Source organism: Solanum stenotomum, chromosome 6, assembly GCF_019186545.1.
Source record: "Solanum stenotomum isolate F172 chromosome 6, ASM1918654v1, whole genome shotgun sequence".
Classification (NCBI taxonomy): Eukaryota; Viridiplantae; Streptophyta; class Magnoliopsida; order Solanales; family Solanaceae; genus Solanum; species Solanum stenotomum.
In genome coordinates this window covers 54,690,902-54,709,885 of record NC_064287.1, presented here as the reverse complement: position 1 = coordinate 54,709,885, position 18,984 = coordinate 54,690,902, and the positions used below count along the sequence as shown (strand labels likewise).

Sequence of the window (18,984 nt, the reverse complement as noted above, 5' to 3'; positions counted from 1 at the left end):
ACCACCAAATTTATGGGTAAAATATACTCTCTAAAATTTAAAGAAAAGACTCAAATCCTTGGAAGCGATTAGATTGGTGAGATCAAGAAGGAGAGGCCGAAGACAGTGAATTGGGGCTTCGTCGAGTTCAGGACCAACAGGAAAAATAGAAAAGAAAAGCATAGGAAGTGATTAGATTGGTGGGTTTCATTAGATGACGGAAAAAAATGTGAAGGAGGAGAAGAGGAGGCCTGCAAGGGAGGTGGAGGTGAGCGTACACAATAAGGCAATGGTGATGGAGGAGGTGGAGATGGTGGGGGTGGTGGCGGTGAATAAACAGGTGGTGGAGGTGATGGTGGTGGCGGTGGAGGAGGAGATGAAGTTGGTAGTGGCAGTGAATAGACTGGTGGTGGAGGAGGTGGAAAGGGTGGTGGTGGCAGTGGTGAATAAACTGGAGGTGGAGGAGGTGGTGGTGAAGGTGAAGGAGGAGTATAAATTGGTGGCGGNCCTTGTAATTCTCTGTAAATTATCAAAAAAACTTGATTTTTGTTGGAAAAAGTGGGTGTTTGTGAACAGATTTGATGATTGGAGTTTACTCTTCAATTTGGAAAAAAAAGGAAAAATTAAACAGAAAGGTGTGTGTATAGGATAGGATCTGAACAAACTTTTAGTAGAAACTAGAAAGTCCACGCTTGCTTATACGAAAATGGAGGCTTTGCAGTTTTGCTCATTTTAACCTTTTTCTTTTTGTTATTTAATTTAAACAATCATATAAGACATAATATTTTTTTTTTCTCCTTTTGTCTTGATATATAGAACACACTATACAAGTTGAACACATAAAAGTAGATATTTAAATTTAAATCCGGCTAATGAGTAAGTACTTTAATTTCGAAGTTTATATTTAAACTTTTAAAATTGGTTTCAATTAATAAGTAAATACTTTAATTTCATCTCGTAGATATCTTTGTGCTAATATGACACATAAATTTAAAAGGTGTGTAGATGATCATTTTGTAAGTTGGATTATTCAAGTGACACAATAGAGATAAGTTGAGATGTGTAAATATGCATACTCAAAATTGGACTATGTACTTGTCAATTGAGACCAAATATAAATGTTTGTTTGGATATTATTTCTGAAAATAAGTAGTACATTATTTATTTTTCATATGATCTTTCACTCGATTTACAATTCAAATTAATTTAAAGACATTAACTATATTTGAGGCTAATTGTATTCAAAGTTTGTGTTTTCAAACTGTATGTAGATTGTATTGATCAACTGTAGAGGAGATTAGTTGTCCGCAAAGTATTTGTGAAGTGTATATTATATGTATAATAATCTCCGACTAACCAATATCTATTTTTCGGTAGCCAATTTAAACGTTGACAAACTCCAATTATGGTTGGGTGGACAATAACAACTACAACTTTTAGATACATGTGTAAGTATAAGAATATGACGATGACGCCACACATCGCATTAGGACAACATAGATTAGTTGGAGGCTTGCCTTTGGAGTATTGTGTGATAAGAAGGTAGCATCTAAACTCTTAAAGGTAAATTCTACAAAGTGATGGTTAGACCATCCTTGTTGTATGGGGTGGCGGAGTGCTGACCAGTCAAGAACTCACATGTTCAAAAGATTAATGTTGTAAGAGATGAGGATGTCGAGATGGATGTATGGGCATACTATGAGTGACAAGATTAGGAATGAGGTTATTCGGGAGAAGGCGAGAGTGACCTATGTGGCTGACAAGATGAAGGAATGGAAACTGAGATGATTTTGAACATGTGAAGAGAAGGTGTGTCGTGCGTCGATGCCCAGTAAGGAGATGCAAAAGGTTCGATATAGGGGACACACAGAGGGTTAGGAATAAGCTGAAAAAGTATTGGAGATAGGCGATTAAACAAGACATCGTGCAACTTCATATTACCGAAGATATGACTTTAAATAGGAAGGAGTGGAGGTCACGTATTATGGTATTAGGATAGAAGGCTAGTATAGGGAGAACCATTGTCTTGCCTTATGAATGCTTAGGATCTGTCATAGGACTAGTCGTGCCACTATAGTTGTATCACATTATTTTGTTTTTGTTATTGTTTTCTCTTATAGATTTTACACTGCTTTTTTTTTAGTCGCTATGTTTTCTCTATTATTTTTTCTTCTTATACTTGAGTTTGATACACTTGAACAAAAGATATTTCAGGAAAAATAGCAAGAGAGTAAAATATGGGATATTTGTTACTATTTTAAAATATATAATGTGGCGTGAAATTAGTTGTAGTCCCCGACGACTTAAGAGTTGCCGTGGAGCATAAGGGAATCTATAATCACAAACGACAAACACAGTCTGGATAATTCTGGCTACTAGTCCCCACGTTTTAGACTCTAATTTCTAAATTTGTTGTCACATTTTATAAATAAATAAATTGCTTCAACAATTTTACACCACACAATTAAACTCAATTATTTTCTTCAACATCAAATTGTCATTCTAGTCTTTGTTTATCAATTTGAAATAGAATTGAGGGAGGTTTTATCATGATATATCTTTAATTTTATTAAGGACATGATATTAAATACAAATATTTAGGTAAAAGTTTTTATTTTGTTTTTTTCTATTATTACATATTGTAGCTATATTTATTATTCAATATTTGTATCCAATCATTAAAAATTTAAACATAGTATATGTTTAAAAATATGTTTATTAGGAAAATGACATTTTTGACCCAAAAGTAACGATATGAGCATTTTAGATTAAAGTATGACAATAAGAACATATTTAAACCAAGCTAGTAACAAAGGATATTTTTGTTCGATTTCACCTAGTTCAACAACAATTTTAACCCCTTTTCCATTTTACTTATCTTTTTCTTTTATTCATATTTTTAAAAAATAATTTGACTAAATTATTTTATTTATTCATCAACCTCAATTTAATATATTTTTTTTACCACATGTTCTCTCTATATTTATTAAATAAAAATTAATAATTAATAATAGCTTAATTTTTTAAAATAATAGTATTACGTTGGACTAGTTATTTATTACAAGTACAATATAATTAAAATGGATCGTCCAAAGGAAGTACTATACATAACTTTAGAGAAATATTATTATTTTAATAGTATATATAAGCCAAATAAAAAGTGTATATATAAGACAAAACACAGAAATCCAAATAAACATTATAATTTTTGCCAAAATTACCAATTCATAGGATGAAGAGATTGTCGGTGAAGGCTGAACTGGTGAAGTGCAGGCACTCATTTTAGTATATTCAATTTTAATGTTGTTATTAATATCTTGTCTATATGTATCTAAAATAAAAATAAAAATAAAAATAAGTAAAACATATGACATACTATTGTACTACTTATAAGTATTTAATGATGATATATTATAATTTTTTTGGTGGAGAAATAATTTTTAAATATAAATGACGTTATCGTCAAGTTGTTGACAAAAGGAAATGAAAGCTTGGAATTACATCCCATAACGAAGTTAAATTTTGATTTCTCTATTATAAATTCGATAAAACTCAATAATTTTGAATAAAATTTTATATTCATATAAAAAATTTACTTTTTTCCTATATATTACAATAATTTATACGAATACAATAACTTATATTTTAAAAAAAATTAAAATTTATAAATTCAAAATTTTAGAACGTCTTAATATGCTAATACGACAAATCTTTGTATTTAATCATACAAATAAGTTTAGAAAAACATGGGACTGTGTGATTATCTGGAGACTTTCAAGGAAAATAGATTAATCAGTTATCTTTTCAAAAACAACAATTATACAAAAGTGTGTTTTTCTTTTGTCTTCTATCAAATACTTTTTTCTATAATTTTCTTTACTCCAAATAATGGCTAAATTTCCTTAAATAAATGTACAAACAAATGGATACTTAAAAATAGGAAAATTTAATGTAATTTGAGCAACTAGTCAAAATAGATTAAACTTTAATTTTATATTCATTTCAAAACTTGATAAAAATCATGATCCAAGGAAATTAATCATATAAAAACAAATGAATCTGTCCGTATCACAACTAATTATGTAAATGTATATATAGTATATTTAAAAACTATGCACTAATTTTATTATATTTTTTTAAAAAAAATAGTCTATATATACATAGTGATTTTTTGTCAAAGAGATTCAAATGAATATCCTCGCCTCCTCCTACATCCGTCCTTGCGTTTAAAATTTAAAATCTTTAATTAAAAATAAGGAAGTATTTAACACTCTATCACAATCTTCGGTAATACTTATCCCTCTTCAGTTCTTCTTGGCAATCATTGATCAAGCACTAGAATAAAATATTGTATATAACCATAAAAAACATATTAAAATATTTTGCATGCTTAATTGTGTTTTTCTATTTAAGTTGAGGCCAACTTGCCAACTTTAAATTCATCTTAAGAGCTCATAATCCCCTTTCTGACTTTTAAATCACATTAATAATATAAAGAGTTATTACAATCTCAATGAATTGCTTAAGTGCAAAGTACGATAAAATCAGGTTGTAATGAATTATTCGAGTATGTCCTACGTGGGGTACTAATAATTAATTGTGCCAAACTCCTCTAAATTAGCTGCTCAATAATTAATGATCCTAATTAACAACCTGTTTTACTTTATTATTATTATGAGAGACTAATTTCAAGTGCTTACTCAAGTTTTAGCAAGAAAGTATATATGTGTGTAGGTGTTTGGATTTTATTACCATTAATTTAGATTTTATGGTTACTAAAAAGAATAGTTCAAAATAAGTACTTATTATTTTAGAAAATCAAGATTGAATTAAAAAAATAATCCACTTGTATCCTTACTATAATAAGTGTGAAGAGAGATTAATGTGGTGAAATGAAAAGTGATATTAATTGAGATAAAAGAACAAATAAAAGTACTTAGTAACATTATCTTATATACTATCAGTCTTTTTTTTTTAATTCGTTAAAAAGAACGTTTTTTTTTGGAAATTTTCTAATTCTAACTTTTCACGTGACATGTTTAAATTATCATATTTTGATATTTCTACTTATCTTTAATTTAATATCACAAAATTCAATATTTTTTTACTTTTTAAAACTTTATGTCAAATCAAAACCGACAGATAAACTGAAAAAAAAGTCCAACTATACTAAGTACTTTGTTAAGCATTAACTACGGAATGGATGTTTACCAAATTTTCTATTAGCTACACAGTAGTTATGTTATTAGGGGGACCTCCTGTTTTTTTTTTCTTTCAACCTTTGGAACTCATTAATCGTTTAGACCACTTTATAGTTTATTAGTTAATGAAAATTGACTTTTATAATGGAAGTCGAGAAAACAAATTTCATAAGCTAATGAGTAATGACATAACATATTGACCGTGTTATGTCCAACCTACAACACTTAACGCTGCAACACACTCATTTTCACCTGTCCACATAATGCTCATCTCTACCACCCTCAATTTTATATTTTATAATATTTATTTAAATTATATATGAATACATTTAGTATAATATTTTTTGTTGTTTACATCTCAAAAAGAAGAAAATAAATAAGAAAATTTTATATTTCTGTAAAATATTTTACAAGAAATAGTTTCCTTCATATCAAACACTCCCATTGGTGACAAATGGAATAATTTCTTAGTTTCTGTGCAACAGCTTGCAAATCACACACAAAAAAAAGATAAAATCCACTAGATAAGCCTTGTATCACGAGCTAAACTCAGAATTAAGGCCAACTCCCTGTTGTGTATTGTAAAGAATTTCGAACCTAAGCCCTTCATTATAGGAGTTCAATACTGTATATAACATTATATACCTTTCTTTCTCTTCTCATAACAATCTATGCGTAGACAAATATGTAACATTTTAGAAAATGTATCTACTAATTCCATAACAAAGTAAATCACACCTTTAAAAATGACAAAAAATACTTTCAAAGTTGATATTTCTCATGACAATCTGTTTTCCTCAAAAATTGTATAAATTGGTTTCATCAGACCATGTTAAGTCTCTGCATATACCTTTCTTAATATTGGCTCGAAGTTTTTTATAATCAATTCACATAAGTGTCTCGTGTAATGGAAAATCATAGTCAAGCCATCCTTTTTATATGGATATCAATTAAAATCATAATTTTAAAATTTTAGATTATAATTGTTCTAAATTTTTAGGATCTAAGACACTATATTTACCACATTAATTTCCATCGTACAATAGTGTGATCTAAGTCCTAACCAGACTATTTAAAGTTGACTTAATGTGCATAGAATCTAAACAAAACTTAGTAGAAACTAGAAAGTCCACACTTGCAGAAATGAAAATGAAGGTTTTGCTATTTTATTCATTTTCTTCTTTTTCTATCTCTATCCTTTTCTATTTAAAAAAAAAATGTTACATGAATGTTTTTAAGCTTATACAAAAAGTGTGTAAATAAAAAACAAATAGTACATATATAAAGACACATATTTAACTTCAGTTACAGTGGCTCAACATGATGCATATCTGATAACCAAATTGAGTTGACATTTGAGGTTCAAAGTATAACTGTTCTATTGGACTAAGAGCCTGAAAACATAATTTTGCATATCTTCAATTTGTGTTTTCCAGATATCAGATTTGTATCAAGCTTATAATATGATAAATACAGGCAATAGAAATCACATGTCAAAACATTATATCTCAATTTTTGAAGATTTTATATTTTTGCGTACAAGTAAAAAAGTTTTGAGTCAATTCTCTATGGAAGCAATGTCTTGTCTTAAGACTTTTGTGTTTAATCTTTTTTATCAGTTAATATATAGACAGTTTTATGTCTATGAGTTATCCCAATGGTAATAAAATCATTGAAGGACAATTTTAGCAGGGGAAAATACTATATTCTATACCATACAATTCGTGAGCCAACTTGTGAACATCTACAGCTAAATAACTACTGTAGTATTAAGGTATCGATAACTTGCACATATAATAAACCAGATAACTTGCATCTGAGGTGACTCTTCTCTGTTAAAGGCAATTGAACATTTCAGATGCATTAAAAGAAGGAAGGGAGACCAACAACACACCAAATCCAACAAATAAAATAACTATTAGACAACATAGCGCGGAAGTTTAGCATAACAGCTATCTCACACATTTCATTAGCGGAAGTTTAGCATAACAACTTAACAGAAGATGTATTATGTATTAGTTGATTTACTGGTGTTATCACTTATGGTATTCTGCAACCGATTTTAGGTGCTTTGTTTAATTACTTCTATGGATTGAGATTGTGTGTATGATATATAAAGATATTGAGTTCTTTCAGCCTCGATGATTCACTAATAAAACTAAATCCATTTATAAGAGATCCTTTAAATAAACAACAGAAAAGATAAAAAATTACTATAAGGTCATTTACACTATATATTAAATTCAGACGTCTTAATCTTAATGAAAACAAATGAGGCCTAATACTAAGTTCCTAACTTCCTTTATTGTTCTTTCATCTGTGTAAATCTCAATTTCATCATTCGATGTTGAATGTCTTTGATTCATTTCATACATGTTCATAACTATAGTATTATGTTTGCTGCAATTTACTTGACCGTTGGTTAAGATGGACAAATCCATTTTATCTTTCATGTGATGAATTTTAACAGTATGATAACTCTAGTACTGTATTAGTTATGGTTCAATAAAGAAGAATACAATTGTATAAAATGAGAATACTACAAGTTAAAACACCTTGTTCTGCATCCAACAAATTGTAACCAAAACGGAAATGCATACCACCAAGCAAAGTGTATGTTATAATGAAAGCGCATGAGTAAGACTCAGTAATATCAAAGAGCAATCCTTCAGGAAATGCTCATCTTCTTGCGAGACAATCTCATTAATCTACCAAGAGAGGTCCTTGAAGATTTAGACACCACAATTATTGATATTGGGCTTCTAGTTTACTCATTGTATGAAAGCGTGGAGGAAAAGGAAGACATGTCAGTGGGGGAGTTAAACCAAGTGACAGTTCTTGATTTCTCAGGCACGAGCAGTGATCTACCGCATCATACAGAGGTCATTTCATTCAAATTTACCTAAGATTGATGGACTGGGATCTGTTGATATCATTTTAGACCACCTGAAGAAGTTGCTAAGCCTCTATGCACACTCTCTTTCTTCTATAAGGAGCCAACTTTGGACAATTCAGCAGCAACTGGAGCACTTTCAGAAGCAACATGATGGATTTGGATCTTTTGCGATGCAGGTGATTGCTAAAGCATATGAGGTGGAACATATAGTTGATTCCTGTATAAACAAAGACATTCCTGAGTGGTGCCTTTTTCTCTGGACCGGGGACATCATTGAGGAGATTACACTACTCATGAGGGAGGTAGCGGCGATTCATGAAAAGAAAGTCCCTGACTTGGTATTGCATAATACCACTGACGTTGCCAGTGCTCATACTTCACAATTTGATAGGATTACAAGCACAAGCGAAGAAATGGTGGGTTTTGATGAGGTGGTGAACAAGCTAAGGTGGAAGCTAATCAGAGGATCACCAGACTTGGATGTTATCTCAATCGTGGGCATGGCCAGATTGGGTAAGACAACTCTGGCTAGTAAACTTTATAATGATGAAACTGTTGCCTCTCATTTTGATGTCCGTGCACAATGTTGTGTGTCTCAAGTATATGCACGCAAGGACTTGTTACTAACCATTCTACGTGGTGTTAAGAGGGATACAGTTATAAGTGATAAGCTACCAGAGGATGAATTAGCAGATAAGTTGCAGAAACTTCTAATGGTTCAGAGGTACCTTATCCTTGTTGATGATGTCTGGGAAACTAGTGCATGGGATGATCTAGAGCCTTGCTTTTATGATGCTAGGAAGGGAAGTAGAATTATTCTGACAACTCGCCTTGATCATGTTGCCTCCCATGCTAAACTCATCAGTGATCCTCATTGTCTTCGATTGTTTACTCAAGAAGAAAGTTGGATGTTATTGAAGAATAAGGTGTTCAATACAAAGAGTTGCCCCCTTGTCTTAGAAGATGTTGGCCAAAAGATAGCAAAAAGGTGTGGAGGGCTACCTCTTTCAGTTGTCCTGGTAGCAGGCATTCTCAAAACAATGGAGAAGGAAAAACGTTGTTGGGAACAAGTTGCAATAAATTTAGTTTCAGACATCTGGGATAAGTCACAAGAGATAATAAATCTTAGTTACCAAGTTTTACCATTTCATTTGAAACCTTGTTTTTTGTATTTTTGGAGGATGAAGAGATACAAGTTTCAAAGTTAACATGGTTGTGGATAGCAGAAGGTCTGGTAAAATCTCATAAAGAGAAACTTTCCGAGGATGTAGCGGAAGATCACTTAAAAAACCTTATTGGAAGAAACCTTGTAATGGTTTCCAAGAAGAGTTGTGATGGTAAGACCAAGACATGTCGCATTCATGACTTGTTGCTTGATTTTTGTAAAAAGAAAGCCAAGCTGGAGAACTTTCTACAATGCATAAAAGGGTAATACAATCTAGTATTCCTCTTCGTAGAATCAATTTTATCTTTTAAACGTATTCTGATCGTACTAATTTATGTATTAACAGGGACAATGATAGTATGAATCCTTCTTCTATTTCCTATCAGAAGCATAGCATTCATGCCTTAACTTTCAAGGTGATAATCTTGCAGAATGGAGTTCGATTTGTTCAAATGTACAATCTTTCCACTTGATAAAGGGAAGACAAATTGCATCATCATCAATACACCATGCATCATACACTTTTAATAGCTTCAAGTTTCTGAGGGTGTTAGATTTGGAATTCACTGTAATTGATTCTTTCCCAGAAGCATTAACCTGCTTGAGATATGTTGCTGTTAGAATTGCTGAAGATTCTTCATTATCATTCTCATCCAATCTTTGGAACCTTGAAACATTGATAGTTAAAGGAATTGGTGGACAAGTATCATTACCAGACACACTTTGGAATATGGTCAAGCTGCGCCATCTACATATATATAATCGTGCTATTTTCACTATACCCAATGTTCATGAAGAGAGTCTCCCAAAAATGAAAGAGTTGAGAACTCTTGCCTCAGTATGGTTTTCTTGTGAGGAGGATGCGAATAACATCTTGGCAAGGACACCAAATCTTCAAAAACTGAGATGTGAAGTTTCAAAATGTGATAGTTTCTTTTTTATGCTGTAGTTTCTTTTAGCTCACTCCTAATTTTTGAACTTTCTGTATTGCTATTGAATCTGTCCAAGTCTCAACTAGATGTTAATAANAGTCTCCCAAAAATGAAAGAGTTGAGAACTCTTGCCTCAGTATGGTTTTCTTGTGAGGAGGACGCGAATAACATCTTGGCAAGGACACCAAATCTTCAAAAACTGAGATGTGAAGTTTCAAAATGTGATAGTTTCTTTCCTGCATTTAACAATCTTACTAAGCTTGAAATGCTCAAATTTTCTGGGGGTCCTTGCTGGACCTTGGCTGAGATGAACTTGCCACCATGTCTCAAGAAATTAACACTATTCAACTGTGCGTGTATATAGTCTTGATCAAGTCGCAACCCTCCCCGAGCTTGTGGTACTCAAACTGCTACAAGTTACCTTTTATTCCGAAGTATGGGAAGTGACCGATGAGCAGTTCCCTCACCTCAAATTCTTGAAACTTCTAGTTCCTAATCTTTCAGAATGGAAAGTCTCAGATGATGCTTTTCCATGCCTTGAGCAATTGGTGTTAAGAAGATTGCGAAATCTGGAGGAGATCCCTTCTGGCTTTCAGTACATGCCGACTCTAAAATCTATTGAGGTGATATCATGCAAAGAATCACTTGTTGAATCAGCCAAGGATATCCGGGAAATACAAGTTGAAGAAATGCAAAATTGTGATTTCAAGCTCGATTTGGTTATCAGGTATGTATGTACCCTTTCTTCTTCTTTTCTTTTTTATGCTGTAGTTTCTTTTAGATCACTACTAATTTTTGAACTTCCTGTATTGCTATTGAATCTGTCAAAGTCTCAACTAGATGTTAATAATGCAGTTGATTTGCCATTAACTTCACGGAATAGGGAGAATACTAAATAATAGTACTCGATTTTGAAAACAAGGCCAACAAATAAGTAGATTACCAAATAAATCTCAAATGCCATCTCCTTTTCAAATGTGAACTATTTTATGAATAGGATGGAGGCCAAGTATTAGAGCTTTCACAAAGCAAATGTGCAATGGAGTTGTTGACAGTTCTCTTTTTTGGTTTGTTTTAGGGAACAAAGAAGCAGAAGAAGATTTTGAGTCAATTCTCTATTATGTTACTGTGTTCAATCTTTTTCGTGTTTTGGTTCTTCCAAAACACATTCTGTCTGTTCATTATATTATGGCTTAATGAATGAAATTTCAGAATTTTTGTATTGTTATATTATACATTTCAGATCTATTTATATATATTTATATCCCTGTACTGTGATCCAATATTTGAAGATGACTTTGTTCTTTTATCCTAAAAGTCTTTAAATCAATCAACTGTCCTTGGTATGAGTATTGACAAAGAACAAAAGTAGGAGGAGTTACAACTTACTGTTTCTCAAGTATGTGTAGTTTTGTGTCCTTTATTTGCTTTATCCACAATGATGCTTTTATTTTGGAGTTTCTCTTGGAAATCTAAAACAATGGGACTCGAGTAGTCGAGTTCACCAATAAAGTTCTCCTTCTAGTTAGTTCTTCCCTGGTCAAGAGGGTGTGTGGGACTGCTCTGTACTATATTCTACTATGGTGAAAATCCTATATTCTACTGTACTATACAACAATTGTGTGTGTCTACTGAACCTTTGATGGACGAAACTCTTTCTTCTGTGTATAAAATTAACATAGAACAAATAAATAAATGTTATAAGCAAACATGGAAGTCAACAAATGAGTAAATCTTGAGGTTCAGCTTGATCCTACCAAGGTTTTAGATCACCAACTGGACCAGCAGTCCAGTTTAAGACGTTGTTGCCTCCGTATATGGTCTTGTGATGATGGGGTAATTTACGAGCAAGTCCATTCAAGATTTGGTGGAAAGCATCACCTGGTTGAGCAGGTTGTAGAAATAACATAGCCTGCTTCATTGAAGGATTGGCAAGCAATCTCTGCTTCCTCAGTATTTCTTGTGGTGGAACAGAAGTAAGAATGTTATCCAAATATGGAACATCCTTCTCCGCTACAAACAATCCAATATCTTCCCATGGAATGGCATCAGCAAATGGCAATACAATGTCATCTGCTATTATAACGGGGATGCATCCGAATACAACAGCTTCAACCAATCTAGGACTCCATGGAGCCCATCCGAGAGGGCACAAGCAAAAGATAGCTCGTTGCATATCTTCGTAGTATGTAGTTGGATGATCTGTAGAAATATCAAAGAGTGGATTGTCCTTAAAGTTCTCCCACACTGCTGCTCGAGCACCTCTTGCATAGTACCCGCCTTTAGGATCATTTCTTTTGTCATAAAACAAGCCACGGAAATAGACAAATATGGATCTTGGAGTATCAGGAGAGATCAAGTGAGACTGAATTTTCTGTGGAGGAGCATAAGGAGGAATAGTTATTGATCCTTCCTTCAAACAAACATGATTCCGTTGTCCAAAAGTTTGAACCAAGGTAGCACGCTGGAGCAACGGAAGAATTCCTCTTCCAATAGCTTTCTCTTCTTGAAAATGGAAACATGCACCAAAATCATGTGGTACAATGAAGAAATGATCACCCCCCTGTGTCCTGTTCCAGTATGGCCAGCTAGAAGCAACAAGCTGAATCGCGCTTCTCATCATACGTGGTGAGTTAAAAGGTAAAGGATGACCATGTGGTGTCAAGTACTCACAAGTCGTGTAAACTGGAGTGTAAAACCAATCCGCTTCCTCTGGATCAAGTGTTCTAACAGGACTGGATAACAGAAACTGATGCATATATATCTCAGCAGCAAACATGTGACTGAGGCATCGCGAGTCCCTCTGCACAGTCTTCTTGTTATACTTGCTTGGAAGCTCATACACAAAAACTTTCAACCTACCTGTAGGATCATCCTCCAACACATCACCAGCACTTCCGGAGATTCTTTCAACGTGTTGATCACTCCTATGAAATTTTAAGGATTCAACTCTCAATACGAAAGCTAGACAGAGAAATCCAAGAAAGTTCCAATTTCTCATCTTCTACTATGTAGCAGAAGCAAATCGAAAAAGATGAGTAACTCTAAAAGATGTGTGTTCTATTGATGAACTACAAATATTGAGGAGTCAATATATAGTTGCAAATGTGAATAGATAAGTTAGGAGGAATCAATCAGTTGGAGTGTCAGTAGACAAAGCTAGTAGGAATCAACAGTTGAAGTGTCACTAGACAGGGTAGTTAATCCTTATTTTAGTGTAAAATCTTGAACTTAATTAGGGCCTACTAATAAAGAACAGATGAAAAACAAAGATTACAACTCAGGTCAACACTTGTTATGCTTGACAATAAACATTGTAAGAAAATTTGTCTGAAAAATAGCTTTTCCGGACAAGTTTAGGTGACAACTTATGTATTTTTTTGGGACAAGTTTAGGTGGCAACTTGTGTATTTTTCCTTAGTTTTTTAGTTTCTATCATTTCAATCATTTTGCGTTTCAAGATTCTCCCTTGTAGTGTGAGAGATCGGATTACAAATAAAAAAAATTTGGATAATGGGCCCATTTGTCTACCCTTCTTCACTTACTTATGACATGTGTCTAATCCACACATGCGTTGCGCTCTTACCACTTGATCAAAGCCCTAGGGGACAACCTTTTGTAGTATTACTATCTTTCTTATTTCTTACTTGGATTTTTCCCAGGTCAAAAAAAATTGGTGATTAATCAAAATTACTTACAACGGGTTGGGTGCGCTTAGTACAAATACCAAACATCATTAGAAAATAAACAATCATTGCTCTGAAAATATATGAATTTATGTGTTTCTCTTCAAGGTAATATTTAAAGAATATGTTAAGAGGTCACCATATTAATTTTTTTAAGTTACTACAATCGTACATGTTTCAAAGAATAATCAACACTGGTAGCTTAATTGTTCTTTAACATGACTAATATTTTGCATGAAAAAAATACAAGGAAAAGAAAAAGGGTTTAATTAAAGAAATATTTCAAGCAAAAGAATATAACATGTGATTCTTGAAGAAAGGAAAATATGGGTTACTTCACATTACACATGTTAGGAGCTAAAACATATAAAGCTCCATCTGAAATAAATCAATTTGAATAAAACTAGGCTCAAATCAATCAATTCAAAAGAGATTTTGGTATGAGCAAAAACTAAATTCAAAAATACACATTCCACTCAGCAAACGATATGCTAGACACAGATACATCAACTGGACATGATGTTTACATCAGTGGAAATTCTACACTCCAGCGCGCGCGCCCAAGTTTGTGTTGAGTCCTTTGCTTGTAATATCAGTCAGAATCAAATAGCCATCGCAGAAGGTAAGCGAGGAAAAGCCAACTTGTACACAGGTATCAGCAGATTTTGCTGTTTAAGAGCTAGCTTAAAATAGAAAATAATGAGGGGGAGCAGAATTTGTGATCAGGGACCAAATATTACAAGGGGTTGATAAGTACAGTATCTCGTAAACAAGATGACTTACATAAGGAAAGACAAGCAACAACCATAATCTGAGTTGTGTATTAGCAGTCATTTTTTGTTTGAAGCTCCTGAAGAAGGCGACATGAGATCACAGTTCCCTATTTCATGTATAAATATCTGAGCTGGCTCTTCTCTGTTAAAGGCAGTTGAACAAATTAAAGGGGTTATAAAAGGGAGGATAGCGAAGAACATACCCAATTTTCACATAATAAGAAGATGACTAAACAAGTTTGCCTTACATTTCGTTAGCTTCTTGGTATGAATAACTGGATGCGACTGCTAAAAGTAATCCATCATGGCTATATGATAGAGAGACGACACTGTTGGGATATCTTGACATCTAAAGAGGGAAACACCGTACAAATTGACTGAGATCCATGAATTGGTTGAAATAAGCAAATAGCTATACAGCAAATCTCAAATTGGAAAATAAACAGAAGCAATAGTTTAAAGAGGAATGTGCGATAAAAGTGGATTTAGAGATTAACTGGCAAGTTTTACTTTGGCATGTTACACATATAAATGACGAGATTTGTTCATTCGGTTTCAGAAGCACAAGATTTCTTTCAAAACCATGACGTCAACCAAGTGATATCAAAACTGCAATTACTAGTTTATAACTGTATTATCACTTTTGGGGGAACTTATGCAATATCTGATTGACAAACGAACAAGAGTACCTCAAATATCCGTTTCCTTCCTCGAGCATCCCACAAGGTGGCATAGCCATCATTGTCACCAGTAACAAATGAACCAATAATGCTGGGAAAAGAAAAGTTACTATGAATATAACTTCTATTATAACAATAACAGAAGGCTGAAACTGGAAAATCACATACGATGGGTTAAATGCAATGTCATTAACTGTTACAACATGACGTCTCCCATCTTTAACCTTTGGGTGACATCTAAATGCGTACCTACAAAAGTAGAAACAAAATTAATTAAGAGATCCACAAAGGAGAGTAGTCTGATATACTACAAACTTTCATCTTATCAAACCAAAAAAACAGTACTATAAACTTTTACTGACCCCTCATGTGAGCTGGATTTGCAGATGTACTCCAGAAGAACTCGCCCATCAATTGATCCAACAACAAATCCTGCACAAAGATGTTATCCAGAAGGAAATTGAAAGAAGGTACAATAAAATATAAGCAGTAGATAGAAACATGCAATGGAGAACTATTTTTGCCTGTTGTCTAGACAATATAAGATGGATAATGCAGAAGACTAAAAAACCAAAATAATTGTACCCCTCTGCAGTCTTTTCTTTTTTATGGTGCGCTTCTGTGGTCATGTTATCTAAGGCAAAAAAGCAGAAGATAGAAAAACAGAAGCGGACATCCATTGGAGCTTTAAGCTCAAAGTGCAAATAAAGAATAGGCTTAAATGGAGAAAGGCACAATAGGAGGGAAAGATACACATGCATACTAAACCAAAGCGCCACTTAAGTTGGGCGAAGAGAACACCCTATTTTATACCTACTTTCAAGGCTTAATCTCGCCTCAAGTAAGTCATTAACTACATCATTTGCAGTGAAGTACTTTTTTAATAAGGGAAAAAGTTCTATTAATAGGGTACCAAGAAGGTACTAAAAGGTTACAAAAACAACATAAAGCTTCAGAAAGAAATACAGACTACTAGACTTCCCTTCCTAACATATCCAGAAAATCCATTAACTGGCTCAAACTGCCTATTGAACTACTTCCACACCAGAAGAACATATTCTGCAAAAAGCTAGTTTTGACTCTAGAAATCGGAGATGTATGCCCTTTAAAATAGGCCTTGTTCCTTTCCAGCCATATTCCAGAAAATGCACAACGGCATAGTCCACCATATCTTCTTGTTCTCCTTGTGAGTAACCTGTTATTGCCAACTTTATAATAAACCTCTCATATTCTGAGGCATCACTATGTAATACCACAGACACTTAGAAATAACTCCCAGCATTGTTTGGAAACTCTGCAGTGGATAAACAGGTGCTCAACAGTTTCTTGATCTTCTTGACACAAGTAGCATCTATTACATAATACAAAACCCTTCTTTTGCAGATTATGTGGTATTAAACATGCCATGTTGCAACCCACCCAAAGCATGCTACTTTAACAGGAGCCTAAGTCTTCTTCCATAACATCTTCCATTTCCAAGAAGTCTCCCATTGACCTGATTGCTTCCTTAACAGGTTGTAACAACTCCTAACTGAGATTTGTTTGTCCTTGCTTGCTAGACAGATTAGGGGAATTCACTTTACAATGAAGTACTTACATGCATAATAGAGATCTTTAAATAGAACTATTCTTCAACTTTCAAGAAGACACTTAAACCTTTTGTTCTTTCGTTCTTTTTAGTTCAGTGGGGGTGAAGGGGTGTGAGGGGACCTTGGAAGCACAACATAGTTGATATTAGAATTTGGGTAAGAGTACCTTTAGGATTAAAAATTGGTCGTATACATTTTACTTTCACGCCTTTCGTGTGAACTGATGTCTTAAAACTTCGTATGTCATATAAACTAACTGACGACCCAGCAGCAACCATCAAATTTAATCCAGATAGTGACATTGACTCCACCTCTGAAACTAAGCTGCTCAAGCATCCATGAGATTGTGTTGAACGAGCATCCCAAAAATTTATCTTTTTATCCCAACCAGCAGTAATTATTTGACCTACAAATAAAGAAAAAGATATTTAAGGAGAGAAACTTGAGTCAATATCTATACCCTTTAGAGCACTAAAAATGTAAGCAAGTGAATTTTTGGCCCTCTCCATTTTGGCACATTATGTTGAACATATAGCCAAATAAATCAAGTTGTCCAACTAAGAAACTAATTAATAGATCCTCTACTTTAGGAATACATATTAATAGAATTCTTGTGCGTAGTAGAGCCATTAGCTTTGAAATTTACAAAAACCTATTGCTCTGAATAATACGAGTAATGTCTTTTTCTGAGGCAATATTTAATGAATAAGTTAAGAAGTCACCTTATTGAATTTACAGAGTTATCAATATCTTACATGTTTCGGCAGAATACTCAACACAGGTTGCTGAATCATCATGATTTCCCACTGAGACTTTAATACCTGAATCCAAATCATACCTAGGGAGAACAACAATCCAAAAAAATAATAATAAGAAATTCAATGCATTCCCCAGAGAATGCACCAGGAAACATGAGAAAACTATTTCTAGCTCTAAGCTCAGCATATAAAGCTTCATCTTTTCCTTCTTCTTTTCTCACATGAAAAGTTTTCCGCTTTAGTTCATGCAATACAAAACGAAAGGGCTCACCCGTGCTCTCAGTGCAGGGTAGCCGGGGAGTTGATAAAATACATTTGACAAGAGAATCTACCCAAGTAGAACAACAATCGAGGAGCAAAAACCTGTTAACTGAACCATCAGAAGCAGCACTAAAGCACACCCTCTCATTCTCAAAACAGCAATCGAGGAGCTCAGCTTCCCCGGGAGCTTCCATTCGAAGCTTAGAGCTATCAACATCGTATAATCGTAGACTCTGCAGATTAAGTTTTTGCATTACATTTAAATGAACTAGAGTTCGATAACATAACTAAACCCAGCTAGTATAAAATTGAGGCGAATTTTCTATACAGAGGAAGGGGATTTACTTACAGAATCCCAAGAAGAAATAAGCAGATTGTTCGAATGTGGAGCAAATCGTATCCTTGAAATTGCGTCCCGAATTGGGTCAGCCAAATTCAGAGAAAAAGTTTTCATTGTGAAGTCAAACAATGAAAAAAAAAACTACTTTTGAGTTGTGAACCCTAAAAATGGGGAAATTATACGGAGACTGATTTCCCTCTGAAGAACCACACTTCGATTTGAAGTAAACGCAGAGTTCTGAAGACGGCAGTGAAATGCTAGGGAAGACGAAAACTCGAAGCCATTAAAGATCTTCAGAAAACCTTCAAGTATTTCCCGCCTAATTACTGCCAAAATTTCGGTTTTTTTTCTTTTAAACATGTCTAATATTATTATTTTTGTTGAATATGTGTCTCTTAAATTAGTTACTAAATTATCAATACCATATATTTTTACATGTACTTTCAAAAAAAGTTATATTTATCTCCAATTCTAGTGCGTTAAATTTACATGAGTGTTTTTTTTTTCTATTGAATCTACTAAATTTTTTTAGCCTATTCAATCGACCCTCTAAAAGATCAGAACTAAAAGAATCTTATTGTTCATCTATGGTGGATGCCATTTTATCACTCAAATCTCATCCAAATTAGAACACGACTTCTATTATTGCGATAGAATAATAGGTGTTCCAACAATTCTTATTTATTGTACTGATTTTCTAAATCAGAAAATTACAACAAAAAAA

At 33.5% G+C, this 18,984-nt stretch overlaps 2 protein-coding genes and 1 pseudogene across 3 annotated transcripts; 1 reads left to right on the top strand and 2 right to left on the bottom strand.

Annotated features, from left to right (window-relative positions):
• The first annotated feature begins 193 nt into the window (after window positions 1-193).
• LOC125868930 (putative late blight resistance protein homolog R1C-3) lies at window positions 194-11,072 on the top strand (annotated as a pseudogene).
• A 723-nt stretch (window positions 11,073-11,795) lies between these two features.
• On the bottom strand, window positions 11,796-13,178 carry LOC125867741 (probable beta-1,4-xylosyltransferase IRX10L). Its single transcript, XM_049548310.1, has one exon. The coding sequence runs from the start codon at window positions 13,172-13,174 to the stop codon at window positions 11,927-11,929; it is 1,248 nt and encodes a 415-aa protein (XP_049404267.1). The 5' UTR covers window positions 13,175-13,178; the 3' UTR covers window positions 11,796-11,926.
• A 945-nt stretch (window positions 13,179-14,123) lies between these two features.
• LOC125867578 (mitotic checkpoint protein BUB3.3) lies at window positions 14,124-18,594 on the bottom strand. Of its 2 annotated transcripts, none has more exons than XM_049548127.1 (10): window positions 18,270-18,594; window positions 18,023-18,153; window positions 17,657-17,739; window positions 17,068-17,307; window positions 15,675-15,744; window positions 15,481-15,561; window positions 15,322-15,403; window positions 14,881-14,981; window positions 14,643-14,774; window positions 14,124-14,542 (listed from the first exon to the last, which is right to left on the bottom strand). In XM_049548127.1, exons 1-9 carry the CDS (start codon window positions 18,372-18,374, stop codon window positions 14,690-14,692), a joined length of 978 nt encoding a protein of 325 aa, XP_049404084.1. In that variant the 5' UTR covers window positions 18,375-18,594; the 3' UTR covers window positions 14,124-14,542; window positions 14,643-14,689. The 2 variants fall into 2 exon arrangements, with proteins under 2 accessions (XP_049404084.1, XP_049404082.1); XM_049548125.1 differs by having other exon boundaries at window positions 14,124-14,538.
• Window positions 18,595-18,984: the final 390 nt, after the last annotated feature.